At 35.0% G+C, this 23,803-nt stretch overlaps 2 protein-coding genes across 2 annotated transcripts; one reads left to right on the forward strand and one right to left on the reverse strand.

The window, feature by feature from the left end:
• The first annotated feature begins 1,472 nt into the window (after positions 1–1,472).
• LOC133338877 (uncharacterized) lies at positions 1,473–3,348 on the forward strand. Its single transcript, XM_061547000.1, has 2 exons — positions 1,473–1,704; positions 1,829–3,348. The coding sequence occupies exons 1-2, from the start codon at positions 1,473–1,475 to the stop codon at positions 3,271–3,273; spliced, it is 1,677 nt and encodes a 558-aa protein (XP_061402984.1). The 3' UTR covers positions 3,274–3,348.
• Positions 3,349–14,307: 10,959 nt separating this feature from the next.
• LOC133320913 (supporter of activation of yellow protein) lies at positions 14,308–21,808 on the reverse strand. The gene is made up of 10 exons (XM_061530023.1): positions 17,896–21,808; positions 17,614–17,828; positions 17,468–17,556; positions 17,244–17,396; positions 16,665–17,111; positions 16,337–16,609; positions 15,972–16,266; positions 15,746–15,902; positions 15,461–15,649; positions 14,308–14,810 (listed from the first exon to the last, which is right to left on the reverse strand). Exons 1-10 carry the CDS (start codon positions 21,806–21,808, stop codon positions 14,308–14,310), a joined length of 6,234 nt encoding a protein of 2,077 aa, XP_061386007.1.
• Positions 21,809–23,803: the final 1,995 nt, after the last annotated feature.

The following is a 23,803-nucleotide window of genomic DNA, read 5'->3' on the forward strand; positions in this document are numbered from 1 at the left end:
TATGGTGCCAACTGAAGTTTCATTTAGTAAAATGTAATTCTTGTATTTTTTCACTATATAAAGCGCTCAGGGCGTGGTCATCGATGCTACAGGCAAAAACTTATATTTGGTCTCCCCATTGGATTCCACTACCGCTTTGTGCTACCGGCGGTATAGCTTGTCTAATGGTGTAATTTTGAGTGTGTTATTTGTGTAAATAGGAACATACATAATAGTTGACGATGGCATTCAGATAAAACCTTACTACTTTCATATAAACGTAGGCTATCCGTAATGTTGAAGTTGTCACTAAATCGACTAATTATTTGGCTTGATTTTCTTAGGTCTAAAATTGAGCAACATGGGTCATATTATCTTCTATTTTAAAATTATTTTTCTTAAAACACGTCATATCGTTGTGGCTTTTTTACAAGGAGGCCCAAATATGTTAAGAACAAATCTGCACAATACTCGAGTCGTTCAGAATAAGACACATCTGTGTATAATATCTTAGCTGGAGTTAAACCATTATTGTTGGATTTTATTCTTAAAACACAACACCATATCCAAATGGCGAAACATCATTTGAACTTGAAATCAGTAACCGGTTTAGCAATCTATGTTCGCCAGTTTTATCAATGAACCAAAGTCAATGACTCAATGGTATTCATCAACTTCTAACTGGTATCGGTCAGAAGTAAAGTTTGCCAACAATTTTTCAATTAAGGGAACCCCCCATTCTCGATTTTAATTTTTCAAGATTTTCAATGGGCTGGTAAATCAATACCAATGCTTGTTAATGTTTGTAATTAAAGAAAAGTCCTTATTTTTGATGGCGGGCATGATAACTCCCCACTGGAACAGGGCGCTACGATAACTCACTGATGCAAGAAATTGCATACGTTTCTGTTCGCTGCCTGTCCTGAGAAATAATTCTTTTTCAGTCGCATCTCTGTTGTAAAGCACAAGCCAATGCAACTAGTTTGAATCATAAGAGAAAGCACGATGCATGCGAATGAATAACCGATATTACTTGCTTTCGACCTATACGATCGAAGCTAAGCCGGAAAAGCCGCTATAGAACAAAAAATTGTACAGGACGAACGTCATGAGGAGCAAGACTTAATCTAATGATAAACATACGAGTAACAGTACATGAACCGGTCAGACAACACACAGTTATCCACTAAAGCTTTGGCGGACAAAGAAGAACAGATGCACATACTTACATGAATTAGATGAAATGTTTTGCACAAATGCAAAATGTTTTTTTATGTTTAAGCTCATTTTGTATATTTTAATATGTGTGGCATGCTATTTACTCCAATAAGCTTATTAATTACATTTACTTTCATTGAAGGCTCTCACCGAGAAATTACAAAAAGAGTGAAACCCTGCGACTTGCGGACCATATGCCGCTAGATTCCCGATAAAACCTATCTAAGGGTACCTACCGAAACAAGCCAGGTGCTGACATATTTGAGTATATCATCATGGCACGGACAAAAGTTATTTTGAAAGTCCTATTTACGCTCTGCGTTTGGTCCTTTGTGATAATAGGCGTGTTCAAAATGCACGGTACCAACATTGTGCCTCAAGAGTATGTTTCCGTACCCTTGAGCGGTCGCATACTGCTACAAAAGGATGTCCTAAGGTACGCCGAGACGACTTCGACAACAACAGACCGTTTCGATCCGTCCGAAATACTGATAGACAATAGAACCGGTAAGATACAACATTACTTCGCCCGTTGTTACCAGTTTGCAGACTGTCACCAACGACGGGAGCCGTATTTTTTAAAAAATACATATGTATTATATTTCGTCAATTTGTTTTTATTTTATTCCAGCTATGGACGATGATCAACTTGTGAGGGATGTTGAATCTAGGATACCGTCGCTACCGATAGCATACTGGAGTAAAAACAAGAATTTTCTCCAACAGAAATCATCCACGTGTGCAAAGTACCCATCGATATTTGAGCTGGAATTCAATAACATATACTGGCAAACGATGCGGACCAGTAATGGGACATTCCAACTATTCGGGGCATACTACGACATTCGAAAGAATTCACTCTTGGGCCCCACAGTACGAATTCTAGGAATGATTGATCGCATCGAACCGAAAGTAAAAACTTACTGTCAGTTCTGGTTCGACGGCCAAAAGGAACCATTCATCGTCAAGACTTACGAGTACAAGTACATCTGGTACAACAAATGGGGTAACTACAAACAAGGCATCTACCAACCATATTTGATCGCATGTCAAATACCTAAACCCTTCCACGGTGTTGTGCCCAGTTCAGTGTCGATGGTGGAAAAGGAGTGTGATACAGCCACAAACAATTTAAGAGTTATATACAATCGACCCCCTGATGACCAGAAAAAAGGTTTTGCGGTCTGCGTCAAGGGATTGGACTTCCTGTACGACGATTTGTCGGTGCGTCTAATCGAGTGGATAGAACTCTTGAACATGCTAGGCGCTGACAAAATATTCTTCTACAATCTACAAGTACATCCAAATATTTCAAAGGTGCTAAATCACTACGAGCAAGAAGGAAAAGTGAGGGTTATACCCCTGACCTTGCCCGGCGGACAACCTAACGTGCCGGGTTTTCAGCATCTCTACCTAACCAAAAAGACAAACCACAAGCGGCAGAATGAAGTGATACCCTACAACGATTGTTTGTACAAGAATCTGTATCTTTACGATTATATTGCGCTGCTGGACATAGACGAAGTTATAATGCCGAAGGGCAATTTTGTTTTATGGTCGGAACTAATGGCTAAAGTTGTTCCAGATTCCCTTAAAGTTCGGCCAGAGGGATATCACAGTTTCAATTTTCGCAACGTGTACTTCCTGGATGACCAGCAGCATGAACATGGTTGGCACAAGGACATACCGAAATATATGCACATGCTGCAGCACGTCTACCGGGCGAAGAACTACACGAAACCAAACCAGTATGTCAAATGTTTTCACAATCCCGAGAAGGTGCTGACACTGCACAATCATTTCCCATTGGCATGTCTGGGAGGTGTGTGCAAATCCTATCCCGTAGATACTAAAGATGCCCACTTGCAACACTATCGGGCGGACTGTGTCAACACCCTAAAGAAGTCTTGCGAAGAATTCAGGGAAAACTCCGAGGAGGACAAAACCATATGGAAGTACAAGGATGAATTGATACGACGAACCATTAAAGCATTAGACACGCTGGGCTTCTTCCGACGCTCTTCCGGCACCTACGGCAGTGGTTATGGGTCAACAACACACTCTTCAGAACGGTGATTACCAAGTTCCTGGTGGTCACTGACCGTGCCAGCATGGTGGGGCATTCTACGCGGGGGTAAACAACTACTTAGTGAACCAGCTATAACCACCAAAAATGTGGCTAAAACAAGTAGGAATCATTTTATACATAACTTCAACAATATATAGCACATCACCAACCCAGGAGATAATTGCAACAATCTATCTTCCAATATCGGTAGTCGAAAACAACCTCATAATACTTTTAGGCAGAATCCTAATGATAACTCCACAGTTGTGACAATTTACTCAACAAAATAGCAACAGCTAGTCTTTACAAAAGATAATGAAACCATAAAGTCGAAGACCTGAAGTAGCTTCCAAGTCGTTCGTAAATTGTGGAATTAATGATGTATTCCATTTTAATTAAATTTTGCCCGTAATTAAAAATATGCAATTCTGATCAAGTAGGGATAGGTTCTGTACTCAGCTTTGCGTGTCCTCCTGGATTTCCCAAAATAAAAGTTGCCATTTGGATTTCTCTGAATATTCCGATATAACAGAATCGATGCACTCTCCATTCTAGTTGATTTCGAAGGATATATATTACATCGTAAAAGTAGAACATAGTTTTTAAGTACAACCAATACGGTAACACAAATAGCTTAAGACAACAATTTATTATTTCAAAAATGTGCCTTGAAAATCAGAATTACATTGTTATAGAAAAAGATAAGCGTGAATCTAATTGCTTTAATACACCATATGACTGTACATTAAAACTCTATATCCGGAACCATATTGTAAAATATAAAATTGTAAATTTAAAGTGTGTCCAAAGTCGCCAAGGGGCGGGACAAATTTGAAAGTGCATCACAGATATTCACTAGTACATCCGAGAAGTTGCCACTGAAAACCATTCACAAGAAAGTAAATCCCCAAATGATTGAAACAACTACGCGCATAATTAAACGAGTTTTCGACTCCATTGAAATTGTTTCTCCTCGATTTATTCACAAATCAAATTAAAAATTGTTTAAAGAGTTAAGTTAAAGACTGAATTTTTAGAAAATTGTTCATTAATGTTACGAATAGTTAATAATATATATTCATACATAAATACACGCAGACCTACTATATGTATATATACAAAATAACTATGTATCTAAAATATGTAGCGAAGGAATTCTTAGATGTAATTTAATATTAAGGTTTATTTCGAAGAAGCGATGAAAGATTTACATTGTTGTCATCATCGATGAGCTTTGCATTCGATTTTGTGGGCATCCAAAGCTGTCGTTTGCTTTGAATATAGTTCAGAAGCATTTAACCATACAATGCGCTGATCCAGAGGTGGCCCATACATTGGCTAATGATTGCAAGCACCACACAGAAATTCATGTAATGTAAATAATCAAATTCAATTGAAGTCACTTCATCCTGTATATATCTAAATAATTTTGAATTATAAGTCTCAATTATTATTATTATTTACAATATTTACGTTGAAAAACATTACTGTACTTAAGATGGAATTTTGGCATTATTTTTACAGTTCACATACATTTGTTTTGTACCGACATGAATAAAATTCATTTGTACAACATTACACTGAACTATGTATGTAAATAGCGTGTAGCAGCAACACTATTAATGTTTAATAATAAAAAATACAATAAAATAAAGTGGTCGCCGTTGTTTTATTAATTATAATACCCTCCACCATAATATGTCATTACGTCTGCAACACATCTAAATATTCGTCGGATATACCATATACACATATATTCTTAATTCAAGTGAAATTCCACGTCGCTTTGACATGACCGTCCGTTGAAATCACAGTAGAGTTCGCAATATTTAAAGTAAAACTTTGAAAATTTGCACACACACACCTCATTGCAACCTGTAGCGTAATTGGTATTTTGATGGGCACAACCGCATGTGCCATCATGTTTTGAGATAGTTCAGTCGCTCTATATAAAATTCCGCCTCACTTTCATGTTCCATAAACGTTTAGTATGTTTTAAACGGAATTGTCGAATTGGAACATTGCAAATAACATTTATAATAAGTGTGCACATCGGCACTACCTATTGTTTAATTCTTAAACTCCGCCATTTGGAGTAGTCTAATTTTCACTCCGCCATGGGAATGCTTTAATTCGTAATCTCCGTAAACTCTTAATTTTCGTAAACTCCGATTTCATCACACAAATTATTCTATGGGAGATCCACTCAGTAAAATGTGTATTGATTTTAATTATGTGTATTGATTTTAATTATGTGTACTCTAATGTAGATTTTTTTATGAATGTAGAACTTATAAAATCTAATATAATTGTATTTTTAAATGAGTAGTGCAACTTAATAATAAACTGGCTGTTGGGGTAGATTCTGTAGCTGGTTTTATAATTCTTGGCCATAGTTTATTTCTTAAACTTATAAGCGTGGTGTAATTATTAAGCTCGATCCATTGGCTGGCACATCACATGGCTTATTTAATCTCTAATTCTTCAAATTCATAAACACCGCCTATAGAAGCAATCTAATTCTAAAGCCCATGGAACAGGTCTTATTATTTACCTCCGCACATATGAGTGTTTTAATTCTTAAAATCCGTCCATGGGCGTGTTCTTAAACTACGTCCATTTACCTGGTATAACTCATAAGAGTGGTTTAAATATTAAGCTCTACCTTTCGGAACATCACATGGTTTATTTAATCTCCGCTAATAGTTGTCTTATAATTCTTAAAATCAGCCATAGGAGTAGTCCAAATCTTAAACTCCGCACATGGGACTGGTCTAATTATTTACCTCCACTCATAGGCGTGTTTTAATTATTAATCTCCTACCATATATGTAGTTTAATTCTTATCCGTTCATAGTCGTAGCCTAATTAATAAATTCTGCCCATCGATGTGCCGACGATTATTTTTGGTCTAATTCTTAATCTCCGCTCTTGGGTGTATTCTAATTCTTGAAATTCTCCTATAGGGGTTCTAGTCTTAAGCCCGCTCATAGGCGTGGTGTAATTGTTAATCTCAGACACCGCCCTATTAAAAGGACACTAAAAATTCCTATTAAAATCTGAAAGTTTATGATGGTAGAAGAAAATTCCTTGCCGCCCTATTAACCCTACGGTCAATAACCAAAAAAGTATACGTAGATCAATAACCGTAGTACATTTGTACCCATCTAAAGATAGCGCTGTAATTCATTAAAAAATTGGACTATCGTGCGGTTTTTTGTTTTAAATTAGTCTGTACGGATCTGGTCTAGATGTAGGAAATTAAAAATTATATATACATTAAAAGAATGTATATTTAAATCCATGTTTAAATTATACTCTATCTAAAACAATCATAATAATTTCGTTGTAGCTTTCGAATGGGTTAAGCTTTTTTAATTATTTTTTGATAGGGATCTTATTTAGGTGTTACCCAATTCCTCTGCAAATTTTTGTGGCCCTAGACAACACAGGCCCATCAGGGTGGTTCGTGGAAGTCAGAAACTACCTTGATTTTCCTTTGGTATACAGGTGCTTATACAGTTATTATTGTCGATTATTCACATTTTATGATTTTAGAGATGTGATTTGCGCATTTTTAACATACTTTAATACTTTAAAGCGTTATTTTATGTTAGTTTATATATGTACGTCAAATTAGATTCGTAATAAATCAATTCGTTTAATGTATATATAATTTAGAGTTCCAACATTTAGATCAGATCCGTACAGACTAATTTAAAACAAAAAACCCCACGATACAGCGTTATCTTTAGGTGGGTACAAATGTACCACGGTTATTGATCTACGTAGGTAATAAGTTTAAAAAATTATAAAAATTATATATATTGAAAATATTTATATTTTTTCTTCAATTATGGGTGAAAATACCTCAACAATGATTCCTCAAAATTTGATCCAAATATCTCCACTATTGAAAATTTTACAGCATTTTTATTCGAAAAAAGGTACAAATGTACCCGGTTATTGACCGTAGGGTTAAAAAGACACAAACAATTCCTATTAAAGTCTGAAAGTTTATGATGGTAGAAAAAAATTCCTTGCTGTGTTTTGAATTATTAGCTAGGGTTTTTGTTTAAAGGTGTTTTTCGAAATATCACCCTTATTAGGGTTGGCGTTGTCGTGTCGATGATTGAGCCCTGTCGCAATTATACGACAAATCGGTGTTATGAAAGTCGTTACAATACGACAAATTTATCGTTCAAGATTCTTTTGACGGCAGCATACAACAAATATAAAAAGGTGTTAAAATTGCATTTCAACAATATTTACTGATTAACTGTTACATTAGACTTTATTTTAGTGCATTTCTCAATATTCATAAGAATTACACCTACCAGATAATGAATTAGAAAACATACTAAATGACATAACTTTTCCAATACAATATAAAAAGGGTTCTAAAAGTAAAATTTTTGCTTCGGTTTTGTAACAGAGTAAAGAAAAATCTATTAAAAAATTGGTGTTGTCGTAAATTTTACACAATTCCGACCAAAAACGACTACGGCAACACATTCGACTACGCCTACGAGAGCTGCCGTACAACGACTACGCCTACCGTAATAAGGGTGTATATATTTTTCGAAATATTAATACCATACTCAAAATGACACATCTGTCAAAAATATAAATTTTCGAAGCTTTTATGATTTTATGCATATAGATTTTATGCATAGAACGTGTTATTAATTCCAAATTTGATTTTAACTCGACCAACAATTAATGACCCGTTTGGATAGGGTGACTTTTTCACATTGTTATAGTGAAAATGAACCAATTGTATGTCCATAGAAAATTGTATGCTTTTTAAATACCATACAATTTTGTATCAACATACAATTGGTACCATCATAAGCTTTCAAATTTTGACGGTCCCGATTGGTTCAATATTTTCAGGTTGAAAAATGTTTTACAGTGTAATTATTAAACTCCGCCCAAATACATAGTTTAATTTAATTAATATAAGTGTGTTCTAATTTTTAAAATCCGCACATAGGAGTGATCTAGTTCTTAAGCTCCGCCCATAGAACTGGTCTAATTCTTAAGCTTCGTCCATATACGTAGTTTAATTATAGCTGTGTTATAATTTTAAACCATGTCCATATGATTGGTTTAATTCGTAAGCTCCGCCCATATACGTACTTCTAGTCTTAAACTCAGCTCATAGGCGTGGTATAATTATTAAGCCCATCGGCACATAACATTGTTCAAATAATTTACGCGCCGACCTCTTAAAAGGACACCAAAAATGGCAATACCACTGCTAGAAAACAATAAAAAAATATTTATGTATTAATAAAATGTTTAAGTTTTAGAATTAAATTTAAGATTTGGATGAAAAATTTCTGGTTTTATCAGGTTAATTTTTTAGCTCCGTCCAAAAACATAGTCTAATTATTAGTTAGTTTCATTGACGTAGTTCAATTACTAAGCTCCACTTGTTAAATATGTTTCTTCAAAAACTGTTTTGTAGTGGATTATATGGGTTAGTTCTTTTTTTACTAATTTTCGAAAGTGTGTCTTTTTTAACATTTTTTTCGCCATGTTTAAATATACGTATTAATGATAAGTGACTCATCACGCAAATCAGGCAGATGCTCTATTTGAAAAAAAAACAAGTGAAAAAGCGTTAAGTTCGGCCGGGCCGAACTTTGGATACCCTCCACCATAGATATACTGACAGGTATTAGAAATGAAAATATAGGGAACATACCAAAAAGTGGACCGACATGTCTAAAAACGGATTATGTAAACCATAATGTAAACCATAATACAAATTTCAGAAATTTTTAATTGATAATTCAAATTCGAAGATGTGGAATATCGGTCCACTCCTTCTGAAACCTCCACACAGGGGCTAGGTCTAAATGCGGCTATAGTTCATTATCGAACCTTACGTTCTAATTTTTTTACCTCCGCAGGTGGAATGATTACAATAGAGTCTTAGAACCAAACTCAAAACGCGGAACAAATCAGATAACTATTTTAATATAAAAATGGGGGTTATATGGGGACTACCACAAAAAGAGGTCGAATATTAATAATTTTTGGTAGAGTGATTTGTTACCATATACGACTACAAAATACCAAATTGCAGCAAATTCGGTTGAAAAACGCGCTCAAGAACCCCAAAATACTGAAAATTGGGGGTACGCTTATATGGGGGCAATCCGAAAAAATGGACCTATATTCATAATTTTTTGTGGAGAGATTTGGTACCTATTATGAACTCAAAATACTAAATAACAGCTAATTCGGCGGAAAAATACGATCAAAACCCCCAAAATACTGAAAATTGGGAGGTACCGTTAAAAGTGGACCTATATTTATAATTTTTTGTGGAGACATTTAGTACCCAATAAGAACTCAATGTAGCACATTTCAGCGAATTCGGCTGAAAAACGCGCTCAAGAACCCCAAAATATCGAAATTTGGCGGGTACCCTTTTATGGGAGCTATGCCTAAGCGTGGACCGATATATCCCATCTTCGAACTTGACCTGCCTGCAGACAAAAGACAACCCTATGCAAAATTTCAGCACCCTATCTCAATTCCTTCAGAAGATAGCGTGATTACAACAGACGGACGGACAGGGCTAGATCGTCTTAGAATTTCACCCTGATCAAGAATATATATACTTAATAGGGTCGGAAATGAATATTTCGATGAGTTACAAACGGAATGACAAAATTAATATACCCTCCATACTATGGTGGAGGATATAAAAACAATCTTTTTTAGCTTTATTGTTTTTCTTTCTCATGGATATAAATAATTGTAATGTCTATATTTTCTAAGAAATGATAAGTGGCTCATCGCGCAAATCAGGCAGACGATATATTTGAAAAAAAATATTTTGTAGCTTTATTGCTTTTCTTCCATAATTTTTGTTTGAGTTTTGACTGTAAGGGCAATGATCCTTGTATGATTTGATTTACTTTTTCTTTGTCGAGCCGAGCTTAATGATCGAAGTTTTGAAATGAAAGGGAAAATCAGAAGTTGAACCTACGCTCTCACTATTATGCCACGCATTTCGACGTTGGTTAAGAAGCTCATCACGCATATTGGGAACTACTAATTTTTCCCCATAACGAATTTTTCGCTTTTAAATTTCATTCAGAATAAGGGGAAAGCGAAAATACGAAAAATCGATGTGAGTTGTTGTACAGAATAACTTTAAAGGGAAGAGGAAACAATTTCACGAGGAATTCATGTCCAGAATAAGGCTGAGAATGTTCTGATTTTGTAGATCGACCTCGTATGGACCTCGTGAAAATTTTTCGTTTTTTAAATTTAATAAGGAAATACGGTTATGCCTTAATCTTCGAAAAATCGATGTTTGTTCTGCAAATTCTTTTAAATGATTGTTAAATATCGGTAGATTCATCTAATTAGAGTTTCGACGTTAAAAATGGCTATATATATATACTATGCAAAGGCTGAGAATGTTCTGATTTTGTAGATCGACCTCGTATGGACCTCGTGAAAATTGTCAACGTTTTTTTAGTATTATTAAGGAAATACGGTTATGCCTTAATCTTCTAAAATATTCGACGCTTTCTTCTGCAAATTCTTTTAAATGATTGTTAAATATCGGTAGATTCATCTAATTAGAGTTTCGACGTTAAAAATGGCTATATATATATATACTATGCAAACCCTAGTAAACTTTACTATGCAAACCCTAATCTCCTATGAGGAACGTCCGGTAATGTGAACTACCATTTTCTTTTTTGGTATTGTCGGTATAACAGCGTTATTAAATAAAAAGACATTGTCTCAATAACATAGTAGATATGGAAAATACAATTTTTTTGCGAGCACATTCATTATTTTCTATACATAGGTTAAGAAAAATATGCTGATTCGAAATCTGTTCGCGGTCACAAATTCGGATGCTGCGCACAAAAGTTATAGCGATTTTAAACATCGTATTACAAATATAAATTAAATGAATTCCTATTTGTTGTAATTCGCGAATTTTTTCACAAATGGTTAAAGACATTTGTTTTCTTTACATACTTGTCAAATCACATTGAATTACAATTCAATTGTCGCGAAAAACAAATAGAAGCATGAAGATATCTGAAAATAAAATATATTAATCTTTTAATTAAAACGAAACGTTTTTTGAATTTTCGATTTTTTTAGTATTGTTAAGGAAATACGGTTATGACTTAATCTTCTAAAATATTCGACGCTTTCTTCTGCAAGTTCTTTTAAATGATTGTAAAATATCGGTAGACTCATCTAATTAGAGTTTTAACGTTAAAAATGGCGAAACATATATATATATATATATATATTTATGGGCATCAGACTTCAGTAATCTCCTATGAAAATACACAAAAGTACACCTACATTCGCCGTTTTATTGGGCGGAATTGAACATAGCTGGCCTCATTAGATTCGGACGTAAAAAAGCTAAAATCACGCGGGGTTCAACGGCATTTGAGTGGACCTTCTAAAATTTAGACTCAAAAAACAGTTTTTTTATAAAAATTTACGCACCAAATGTTCATCTTTGGAACTCAATTGCAAATAAGCTACGGTGAGCACATTCATGAGAAATACACTAAACGAAGCAAAATCACGAGTTCTACAATCCTATAATCAGTTTAGTCCATTATCTGGTTGCACGTCTTGATAATAAGAAAAATTCAAAAAACACCGAAAATCCGGATTCAAAATGTCAGCATACGTTTTGGGTGGATGCAGTGATTCTATCGAAAAGTCATATATTAGAACAATATTGTCCATGGAGTATTCTACAACATAGTCACTGATCACATATGCCTGCGTTGTGTAGTTTAGCCACAAATCAGGAACGAACACAAAAAAACACGTCGGCTTCAACCCTTTTTTGCCCATTTTTCTACATTACCACCATCACAGCTTCAGCCAACTTTATATTTATTACCAATATTTTAAGATTTTGACAAGAAGACTTCATTTTATAGGAATGAATTTAAATTATATGCAATATGTTCATATTTCGCGAGTTATAAGCATGCAAACCTCAGTTTCAAGTATTTTAAAAGATTTTGTACTGCTATGCCTTGGCATGATTATATAATAAAAAAGTGTTCCATTCAACGTATCCGTTAAAAATGTTAACAGACGTGAATCTCGATCTAATTCACATTCATTAAAATCAATAAATTAAAATAGACAATCAATTAAAAAAGGAAATTTACTATACCACATTAACATCATATGGTATACCACATTACCTGCACATTTTCTGGAATCATCTTTTATGGAATTATAAATATTTGCAAAAAATCTCTTAAAAATGGGTATAATATTTATTATAGATTCCTTAATGTACAACACACGTAGCATGTTAATGGTTAAATTTCAGTTTAATCGGATAAATAATACAAGTTCGACACTCCAAAAACAAATGGATATACCACATTTACATCACTTGCTCTATATTCCAAATTAACAGATTGTTATTACATCCAAATGTATATTTTTGTTGTAGAAAATATAGAACCAGACGAATTTTTTAAAATTAAGAACAAGAAAGTGTTCGACTCTTCTGCTAAAAATGTTCAAATAGCATATTTACAATAAGAATTTAATTAAATTTTCAATATTGCAGTTAGGTATTCATTATCATATTTATGTTTTGTTTTTACTAATTTGAAAAACATATATCAAGGCGGCGATGCCATATGTCAAGTATATTCTAATATATGGGAGTGGTCCACATTACCAGAAGTTACCCTTTAATCAGCTTATTACCGTTGACGTTGTCGAATTTATACGTATTTATACGACAAATCGGTCGTTACAATGCGACAGATTTGTCCTCTATAGATAGTTCAGTTATTAAAAATAGTTATTTTTTCGATAACTTTGTCTATATTTTACATGAGACAACAGCGACAGATAAAAATTCTAATGTAAATGAATTACAAATACAACTATCGAATTACAGCTGAAATGTTGTGAATTATCAATGGAATTCTTGAATTGCAACCTAATTGTTGTGAGCTGCAAATGAAACTCTCGAACTGCAATTGAAATATTTTCAATAACTAGTGAAAAAGGTGGAGTTTCAAAAATAATTGACTCTAGTTTTGCAGATCCCAACCGTCGTAATGTATTCATTTTAGAAAATAATGATATACGAATTAAATTTAATTCGTGTGACTTAATTTACAATAATGAGGATCAGGAAAACTATTCGTACAGGTCAGTCAAAATGTGTTCTGAACATACATATATACTTTCTTTCCACAAAACAAACCAATCGGTAATGTTTATAAATGCACTTTTCCATTTTTAATTTGCATAAAATAAAAAATGTGTTCTGAACATACATACTGTATATACTTTCAATTCCATTGTATACATTTCAAATAAATCCTCATAGAGTAGGTTAACCCGGTAAAAGGTTCTAATGTAAATGAATTACAAATACAACTATCGAATTACAGCTGAAGTGTTGTGAATTATCAATGGAATTCTTGAATTGTAACTTAATTGTTATGAGCTGCAAATGAAACTATCGAATTGCAATTGAAATATTTTCAATAACTAGTGAAAAAGGTGGAGTTTCAAAAATAATTGACTCTATTTTTGCAGATCCCAAACGTCGTAATGTATTCATTTTAGAAAATAATGATATACATCTAAATTATCTATACAAAATACATTTAAATGACAACTTGGTATGTTAGAAAGAACTATTATATTTTATTAAACTTAATTTGTGTGACTTAATTTACAATAATGGGGATCAGGAAAACTATTCGTACAGATCAGTCAAAATGTGTTCTGAACATACATATATACTTTCTTTCCACAAAACAAACCAATCGGTAATGTTTATAAATGCACTTTTCCATTTTTAATTTGCATAAAATAAAAAATACATAAATATATTAAAGTAAAAACTATATTCTGTTGCCTAAATTCCGCTCTTCATACTTTTTATTATTAGAGCTAATCAGCTATAAATTCGTTGAAGAACAATGTGATAGATTTGGTGGCTGCAGTTTTGGGAAGTGCCACCGTATAACCCCCACTCAGGCAACTACAGGCGGTGGGGCATTTTTAGAGTTTGCCAGAAGCATGCCACAATCATTTTTCTCCGAACGAGAGGACTCCTCACCTAGTTTCCCGCTAGGGCCTGTGTTGTGTGCAGTGTCTTCTTTTGTGTTTTCAGTGTACGCTGAATCCGTGGGCAATGTTGTTGTTGCTAGAGATACAACACCAGGTGAACTAGATGAATCACTATATGCACCTGGAGAGGTGACGACTTCATTCGAACTAGGGTTGTGAAGCGACGCTTGATTTCTCTTGGCAGATTTCATTTTTGCACACGGAACACATAGCATAGAGGTATGTTCTTTAACTTTTGTAACAGGATCCATACGATATTCATTGACCCACTTCACCCTTTTATGCCGGTTTTGTTTACTTTGTTCTCCGTTGGGGGAATTAATTATATGATGATAGGATGGTATACCTTCCGGTGTATTAGACCCACATCGCATACAAATACTGCAACGATTGCAACTCCAGCGGCCTAGAAAATGGGAAACATGTATTAATAATGAAATTTATTCAAGTAGCGTTTTCTTATACATAAATATGTAGTTTTAACCAGTCTCCTGAAATTCCTAGAAATTTTCTTTGGTGTTACCTTAGTGCATTATTAGAGCAATTAAAGAGATTTGGACAAATGTATATATTAAATTATATTTGGAAATAATTGTTCTTTGAGAGTTAGAGCAATTCTGTACGTATAGTATATACAACGTAGCTTTTGTATTATTTGGTCCGATTACAATAAATTAAATGTGTGATAAACATTCATCAACTACCTTCTGTACTGTGAAGGGATATTGTGTAGTCCAATATCATTTTCCTGTTATATTAAAGCTGCTATATTTAGAATTGAAGTTTGTTCTTTAATAATGGAATGTAGTTAAAAGCCTGAAGGCCGAAAGACAGGGCATAGTAAACAAACATAAATTGAATTTATAAATTAAAATATTGTGCAAAACTATTAAAGGGATATTGGAATTATGTCCCCACATATATCGATTTCATATACATTTATGCTTATACCACGAACTACATATAACAAAATGAGAAAAAATGTTTGAATGTTTATACTAAAAAGGGTAAAAGTACTTTTCAGTAGTACTTTAAAATATGGGAGAGTCTCCTTACCATCAGGCACTGACTTTATTCCAAGACAATATATATGAAAACCGCGATCACATTGTTCACAATATAACATTTTATTTTCGTCCTGTTTTTGCTTGCATTTGATACAGCACTTGCAATCAGCGCATTGCCAATTGTAATTACGGACGCGTAGAACCATTCTCCGAGGCATTTCAATACAGCTGGGGTGAACTGAAAAACAAATATTTCATATATTAGACATTCTAATTTTAATTGTATATGTACATATCTATATATTTATAAAATTGCGTTTGCTTATATACATACCTTTTCGCCTGCATGTATAGCAATTCACAAACAATTCCGGTATGTCATTCATATTCCGATTATGCGGGCGAAGACAAACAGCACATGTGGTAGGAGAATCCTCGTCTTCCGAGAATTCTTCAGAGGACGATGATGATGATGAAGAAGAATCTGAATCCTGCCGACATGAAACAATTTTAGTTAGTTAATTTCATCTAACAAAGCCTAGTCTAAATGTTAAACTTACACTTTCGGACGAAGATTCATCAGAAGAAGATAAACATATCGAGTTTCTCGCTGATGTCGACGCGCCTGGTACAGGTGGTATTTTGAACTCATCACAACTATTGCTTTCAAAGGGACGACTTAGGCGAGCACAACGTTTGCTTTGTCGTTTTGTTGTGGTTGTGCTCGAAACTTCCAGCTCAACCTTATTATCAACACTTTCAGTAGCAGAATCCGTATCGGAGCTGTTATTTTCCTGCTCATTATGTTGCCACAAATTGAATGGAAGTTCCATAATAGTGTTTAGGGGTACATGTCTGTATAGGGATATGTAGAAATTAAAACTCAAAAATTAATTTTTAACGTTTTCACTTTAAGGAGACATACCGCAATTCCAGTGCAGAATAGTTGTAGAACTTCTCACAAAATTGGCCCGGAACCAGAGACAGCGGGTAATACGAATCTCTCGGCCTTTGAGGTTCACACACACGAGGTTGCAGAAGAGTAGGCGGCTCAGCAATGTTCTCTTCTTTGGCAGCTAGAGCAACAGCGTCAGCCACCGGACGGTTGATTAGGGTAGATAACGGAGCGGTACGTGGGGAGGGTTTATTAACCACTAATGTTTGTAAATCGAGGAATGACAAACGCTCATCTTTGCGACTGAAACAACATATTATTAGAAATGTGCGACAACATGTTTCACTAAGGTACATACGTCCTATTGAAATATGAATTCCATTTGCTGGTAGATAACAATGCTCTCTCTCGTGCTTGTAAACCCCTTCCAGCTACATTTAAGCCCAACGATTTTTGCTTAGCTTCTATTTCTCGCAAATGTTTTTGTCTCACGAAATCCTTGTATTCTTCGTATTTATCGTAGAAATCGGTGTACATAATATCCAATATATCGGAAGCCCACACAGCAGTTATTCCCAAATCGCACATTTTCTCAGATACCAGGCCTTTCTCTTGCAACCAATTTCGTTCCTCCATATCTATTTGACGTCGAGGTAATTCGGGATATTTCCGCTTAAAACTTTTAATACCCAAATACATTGCAACTTGTTCTTGAATCATAAACGTATCTCGATTTTTAGAAGGACAGCAACCTTTTGGTGGAGGCCAATCATATTCCGCTATAGAAGCAACCGTAAACTCCGTACTAAAACAAAATTTAAAAAAAAGTATAGGGGGGTAAACTTACGCTAATCTGAGGTATTGGAAACCACCATGTGATAGTTTTCGTTTGATCTTCTGTCGTTCATTTATAAAATTCTAATATTTGTTTACTTACTCTTCGGCTACACACACTTCCATTTTCTTCTTTTTCATGGGTTTTCTGGCAGAAGTGGCACTTTGCGACGAAAAGGTAATATTGGAATCCAAAATGCTGGTATTACTTATCACAGAGGATTGGGATTCTTCGTTTGAACAAAAATCCGGTTGACTAAAATATAAATATATATTTCATATAAATAATACACATATATATCTTGTAATTTTTAAAGTAAATATTACCTTGTTTGCAGAGGCGAACCTTGCTGCGGGATGCTTGTCTGTGTTAAGTCAGCGCTCATTCGTGTATCTTCTTCAAATACTTGGGGTGCCTATTAATTTAGCATTCGTATAAACTGAAAATTCTATATAATACTTTCAAGACTTACCGGGCTATATAATCCTTTTATCCTTTCTGGGTCCGGAGTGTGCTTAAGAGCACCAACACATCGCGGCCTACTTAAAGCTATTGATTTTGAGGTTGGAGTTGCTCCTCGACCCATGTTATGTGTACGATTACCACGCCCGGGTGTACGCCCGCCACGTACACCCCGAATACGACCTCTACCTCTGTTTAACGTAGTAGATGAACTTGTGGAATCGTCTGTATATATGTGTGGGTAAATTGTAATTTAATCGATTTTAAATAGTTTATAGATAAATACACTTACCTTCTGAATAATCTGCACCACTGATTTCGCCTTGTATTTCTTCATTTTGTGAGTCATCGAATTTCGATTGGGTGCTTATCGAAAATGACGATTCCTGCAAATGTTGGGATGTCATCATTGATGAAAAATCACTAGGTTTGAATACGACGTCTGGCAGAGGATCTGAAGACAATATAGTTGTGGGTGGAAGCATGGAAGTTGCCTCGACTGTTGTTATTGTGTTCGTAGTGCTACCATTACTACTACTTGATGAGGAAGATGAAATTGTCAAGTCGATTTGTGAAGGCATTAAGGTGCAGCCGCTATTGGCTATGGTGGTTGTATTTATGGTAACCGTAGCTGAAGCGTTTGAACTAACAGATGACACTGAAGAATTTGACTCTACAAAGTGATTAAATGTACTCTCGGAGTCCATATCATTTGCTGTTTTTTTGTCCTCCAATGAAGACATTAATTTACTGGTTCCATTTCCCGACTCTGTGTGAAGAGCATTCGGTGTATTGCTTCTTCTTGAATTTCTCAAAGGAATACGTAAGCTTCTTTCCCTCTTTGAAGTATCGGCGCTATTTTGATATTCACTTATAAGCTGAGTGTCTTGAAGATCGTTCTTTTCTGAAGCGTCTGCCAAGGGATTGTCGATATCAACCATATCTATCGCTAAACGCTTTCGTAATAATTGAACTCTACGCGATTTATTGTCAACCGAATTCGCTGCAGGTTTCGCATTTGTTTCATCTTTGGTTTTTGGTGGCATTGCAGCTGCATCCGATTTTTTTGGTCGACCTCTTTTCTTGATAGCTGGCGTTTTGCTGTTGCTTGAACTACTGTCGTCATTTTGGCATTCTACGCTATCAACAGAATTTGTTTGAATAGTATTGGCCACTTCATCTGCTGGAACGGGCAGCAAATGTTCGTGCTTTTGCTTACGCGATCGTTGATGAACTGGAACTCCAGTCTGTATAATAGCTGCATTTGTTGTATTAACTTCTGAATTCGACAAGGAAATATCTCCTTCATATTCGTGAAAACATTCTGTTTGGGTCAAACTATCTTCATTCAATATTTTATTTGGGCTGGAATTGTCATTTTGTAGTTTTCGTAATTTTGATGGTAATCCTTTTACCCCGCTACCTTCATTCGAATTAAATTGATTTACTTCGTCACGGTCGACAGATGCATGTCTTTTCAAGTTTATGTTGTTGTTATTAATGGCAAGTAGGTGAGCCTCTTTTGAATAGTGCAACCCGTTCTGAATGTCAGTATTAGTATTAGAGACACAGGTATTCTCAAATAGGGCATCGGACGAATTTTGAGAGCTACCTTCAGGTGAATCAAGAATTTCTATCGAATCAATAATATTCTCAACGTTATTGCTTTTTGTTTGTACACGACTAGTGCCTAACGTGTCTACATTAGATCCATTAGTAATTAAGCGTTCCGCCAATTGAGGATATGTTTGTGAATTTGGTGAATTGCTGAGAACATTTGATGTTGGTGGCTGTGAGGCATTCTCCATAGGGTTGCTTTGAATAATAACTTTCTTTATTACTGATGTTTCCCTCTGCAATCGTTCCATCAATATACTCGTTGTAGGCACTAATTCATTGCACGCGTCATTCGATTTTCTTCCATCTTCATCATCGTTGTAGTCAAATCGATTAAGTTGCGCGGGAGAACTTCCGGCCGACGATGTCAAATCAACAGTATCGATAATACGTTCAGACTTAAAACATTCCTTAGAAACCAACTTTCCATTGATCTCCGCTTCTTGAATGAAAGACGATGCATGATCTTTCATTTGAGAATTATTTTGAAAAATTTGCGGTTCATGCTGCATTTTTAGACTTTCATCAATGTCCATATCATCAGAATTACGGTGTATGTTAACCTTTTCTTTATTTGTGGTAGCGTTTACAGGACGGTCATTTACAGAGTGATCATTAAATCCACAAAACTCTTGGGAGTTACTGGACTCTTCCCCGACATTTTCCACATTTAACAGATCGGTGAATTCATCTACATCAACGGAAGCAATTGAAGAGTTAAACTTTTTGTTTACATCTGGATGTGAATCTGCCACTATTTTAAGCTGAGGAGAGCCCAAATTTTTTATCGTAAGTTTCGGTACTGTTTTATTGTGAATCGCCTCATAAAAGTCTTGTTCTGTATCGTCGCTTATGCCACTTTCTTCTGTGGAAGGCGGCCGATTCAATTGACTTTTTATCGAAAAGTCCGATTGATTAGATGTTTTAATTGTCATTTTCGTCACACCCTCCCTTATGTCGGATTGATTATCCATTTGAAGGGATTGTCTGCTAATAGTTATTTTGGGCACGGCCTGTTGCTTCGGTGATTGCAAATTAATATTATCAGCTACTGCTTCCGGAGCGATTTTTGTTTTACTGGACTTTGTCGAGATCTCATTTACCGCATTGGTCTTTATTGTAAGTTTGGGAATTTTTTCCATTACAACATTGCTATCTTCTGTACATGTATCATCTGGAATTTCCAATGATTTTGTTTTTATTGTCAGCTTAGGTATTCCTGCTGCGTTCATATGATCATTTCGTTGTGTAATAATAACTGCATGCTCCTGACCAGTTTTAATAGTCAATTTTGGTATTTTAGATTGCGCGGGATCTTCCGAGTTATCCGTGGACAATATATTAGTCTTTATACAAAACTTAGGTATTGACGGTTGTTCATTCGCTTTTTGCAGAGGTTTAATTGTCAATTTTGGTAAAGGTAATGATGCCGTTACAACAGGGGAGCTAGGAATTGCTGGTAAGGTTAGAGCCGAAGATCCCAATGACGAAGATGCCGACGTCGTTGAGGAGGCAGGCGAAATATTCGATATAATAGATTCAGTGTGGCCGTCTTGTCCTGTCTTAATAGTTAACTTTGGTAGGGGTGGTGTATTAGCAGCCGAAGTGGAATTCTGTGATTCGACAGAGCTGGTATCATTGATTTTAATGGTAAGTTTTGGAACCACAGTTGTATGTGAAGATCCATTGTCCTCATTCTTAGATCGAATTGTTAATTTCGGCAAAATGTGAGGATCACTGATATTCAGTGTGGAAACAATTTCATCCTCGGCGGATGAAGAACATTCTTCCGAGGATACTAGAACTTCAGGAGCATGTTCCTTCAGTATTGGTTTTATAGTTATTTTGGGTGTGTGATGAACATTATTAGTACTGTGATGCTGTGCATTTAGCAGATTTATTTTGAGAGGTTCAACTTTCCTACAATCTTCATTCGATGGAATATCGTGAGATTCGCTAGCTGTCAATTTCGGCAGTTTAAGTTTTATTTTATTTTTGTCAATATGTGTTAGGGTACCCAAAACGTTATTGTTCGCGGAAGTGGATTGATCGTTACGGTCATTTAAGCTAACATCACATTCGCTACCGCTATTAGAAAATCGCATACCAGTCTCGTCAATGACCTTTTCACTGTTGTCTTTGGTCCCCATTTCATTAGATATAGGTCTCACTGTTCGATTATTATTATTAGCATTAGGACTATTTGCAGATGCCAACTCAGTTTCTGCCCTTGCATAGCCAGATGTTGATGGCAAATTTGATTCTTCTAGTGAATCGGCTATAATACCATAAGTATTTGTGCTACTGCTAATGCGTGCTGAAGATGTAACAACCGTTTCCAAATCAATGGATACTTCTTCTCCTTCACCTTCAGCCTGCAAAGGTAATAAAATATCCGTTGATGTTGAAGAAACTAACTGTTCTTGGTCGTCTTCAATTCGCGACCGATTATTTCTTTTGGATACCGTGGCAGCTTGTCTGCAACTTATATATGATAGTAATGGCTGATGACGTTGATCGTTGTTTGTTGTATGAGCAGTTGAATTTGATTCTGAATCTGTCGATTTTCTGCGATTTGTTACACTCATTGCTCAAGTGTGAGTAAATTTGCTGATTTTTAGTATACGTATCCCTTGATATTTCCGGGATCTGATATTTTTATTTTGTTAATCCAAATGTGATTAATTCTTTAGTTACGAAAAACGTTAATATCTGCCCCGCAATCATAACATTTCAACCTGCAAAAATATATTAATATATTTAGTTATAGAACAGAGTAATTTTTTTATAATTTCAACCAGTCTCACCTATTGACATTTATGTAAGCATGTGTAAAATCCAGTCCAACATTTCTTGCTATCGGCTTTTAAACTAAAACAATGCTTTAAAACAGTTCCGTTTACTTCAAGATTACAATTTTTGGGACACAGTCACTGCAAAATATATTATAGATTTGGAAATATTATTTTTCGATAGGCAACATGATTATTACGGCTATTAGAATAAGTATTGTATGTCACTTAATTGTCCCCAAAACCTATAACCACATTTAAAAATTCATAATATTAGCTAGTGACATATTTTTGTGTATAGAAAATAATGCAGACTCCCACCAAAAGTTCTAATATTTGAAGTAAAATTCAATAAGCCACATGATTATTATCGGTATTAGGACAGAATATTGCATATATGTACCTCAATTACCCCCGAAACCTATGACAAACTTTAATATCGCTCCTTATTAGAAACTTTCCTACTATTGTGGATGGAAGAAAACATTATCATTGATCTTCCCAAAGTGTTTATATGACTTATGTGTATTTAGATATAATGACGCGCTTTATATATGTATTACCATAAAAATTCCCGATATTAGCTAACGATATATATTTTTTACAAAAGAACGCAGACTGCGACCAACAGTTCCCACCTTTTTGTATTAGATGTAAAATACACTTGTAGATAGATATACCCAATAATTACAACGTTCATTAATGTGTCCGCCGCCCCTGCAATAATACCCAATATCTTAACAAAAAGTAAAAGTTTAAAATGTTTCAACAAAAACCCCATTAATACGCACATGGGTTCTGGGTTAACCAGACAACACTAGCATAGGCAAACATCTTCACACATTTAAAGCCACACGACCTGGAGCAAACATTTGCGAAATCCCATTGTACAAAAACATACTTCATATACATATTTGAGATTGTCTGAAAACACAAACACAATTACATTTTACTCATACCACATTCATTCGATGCGAAAATGATTTGTTCGTGCATTAAATAAAATATGGTCGAAAGGCAAAGGAAGAAATGAATAAGCACATAGAGAACAAAACATCAAACGACGAACAAGACGAAATGTTACGATGAAAAGCGAATATCCATTAAACACACGAGACAACACTAATAGTAGTAGTAGTTATTTTGTTGTTTTTGGATAAAACTATCGTGTACTTTTATCAACAATAATTGCGATTTAACATCTATCCATTCACTATAAGCAGGCCTAAGGGAAGACAATCTTACGGTCTATCGGACAAGTGCATTTCTTATATTACGAAAAATATATCGATTGCAAATCTTTGCACAACCTTCAGATGTGCATCGACAACAGCAACAAATAGCTCCGCCATAAAAATTTAACAAAACGAGCAACTTTTACACACGAGAAAAAAAGTCATTCGATACACTTATGTCTACGACATGCCAACGATCCAAACGTATGAATACAAAGAAAATGTAGAGCTGTGGCTAAACGAAAACACACACAAACCCAAGCAAATTTACAGTTCTTACAAAGCCATAAACGCGGCACAGTAAAACAAGCGTAAACAGTGATGGCAACTTCAGAGAAACATTTCTCAAAACGCCAAGAATTTCATTTGGTGGACATATCTGAATTGATTTTGCGTCAAATACTTAACAAACTAAATAATCTTTGTTTAATTAAATCTGTAAAATGCATGCCCATTAGAATAGGAAACTGTTGTAGCCCTTAGTTATATCTCTGTTTAATTTATCGTTTCGTACGAAATTGTAGTGGTAAATCAAAAATATACATCAATTTTTATT

This window comes from Musca vetustissima, unplaced genomic scaffold, assembly GCF_032173495.1.
Source record: "Musca vetustissima isolate MV318-11 ecotype Yass unplaced genomic scaffold, APGP_CSIRO_Mvet_v1 utg704, whole genome shotgun sequence".
Lineage (NCBI taxonomy): Eukaryota > Metazoa > Arthropoda > Insecta > Diptera > Muscidae > Musca > Musca vetustissima.

Coding starts and splice junctions, on each gene's coding strand:
- LOC133338877 (XM_061547000.1), top strand. CDS start 1,473: ATGGCACGGACAAAAGTTATTTTGAAAGTCCTATTTACGCTCTGCGTT. Junction 1,705..1,828: donor ACTGATAGACAATAGAACCG/GTAAGATACAAC, acceptor ATTTTATTCCAG/CTATGGACGATGATCAACTT.
- LOC133320913 (XM_061530023.1), bottom strand. CDS start 21,808: ATGAGTGTAACAAATCGCAGAAAATCGACAGATTCAGAATCAAATTCA. Junction 17,112..17,243: donor GAAGTGTGTGTAGCCGAAGA/GTAAGTAAACAA, acceptor ATTTTGTTTTAG/TACGGAGTTTACGGTTGCTT. Junction 16,610..16,664: donor AATTCATATTTCAATAGGAC/GTATGTACCTTA, acceptor ATGTTGTTTCAG/TCGCAAAGATGAGCGTTTGT.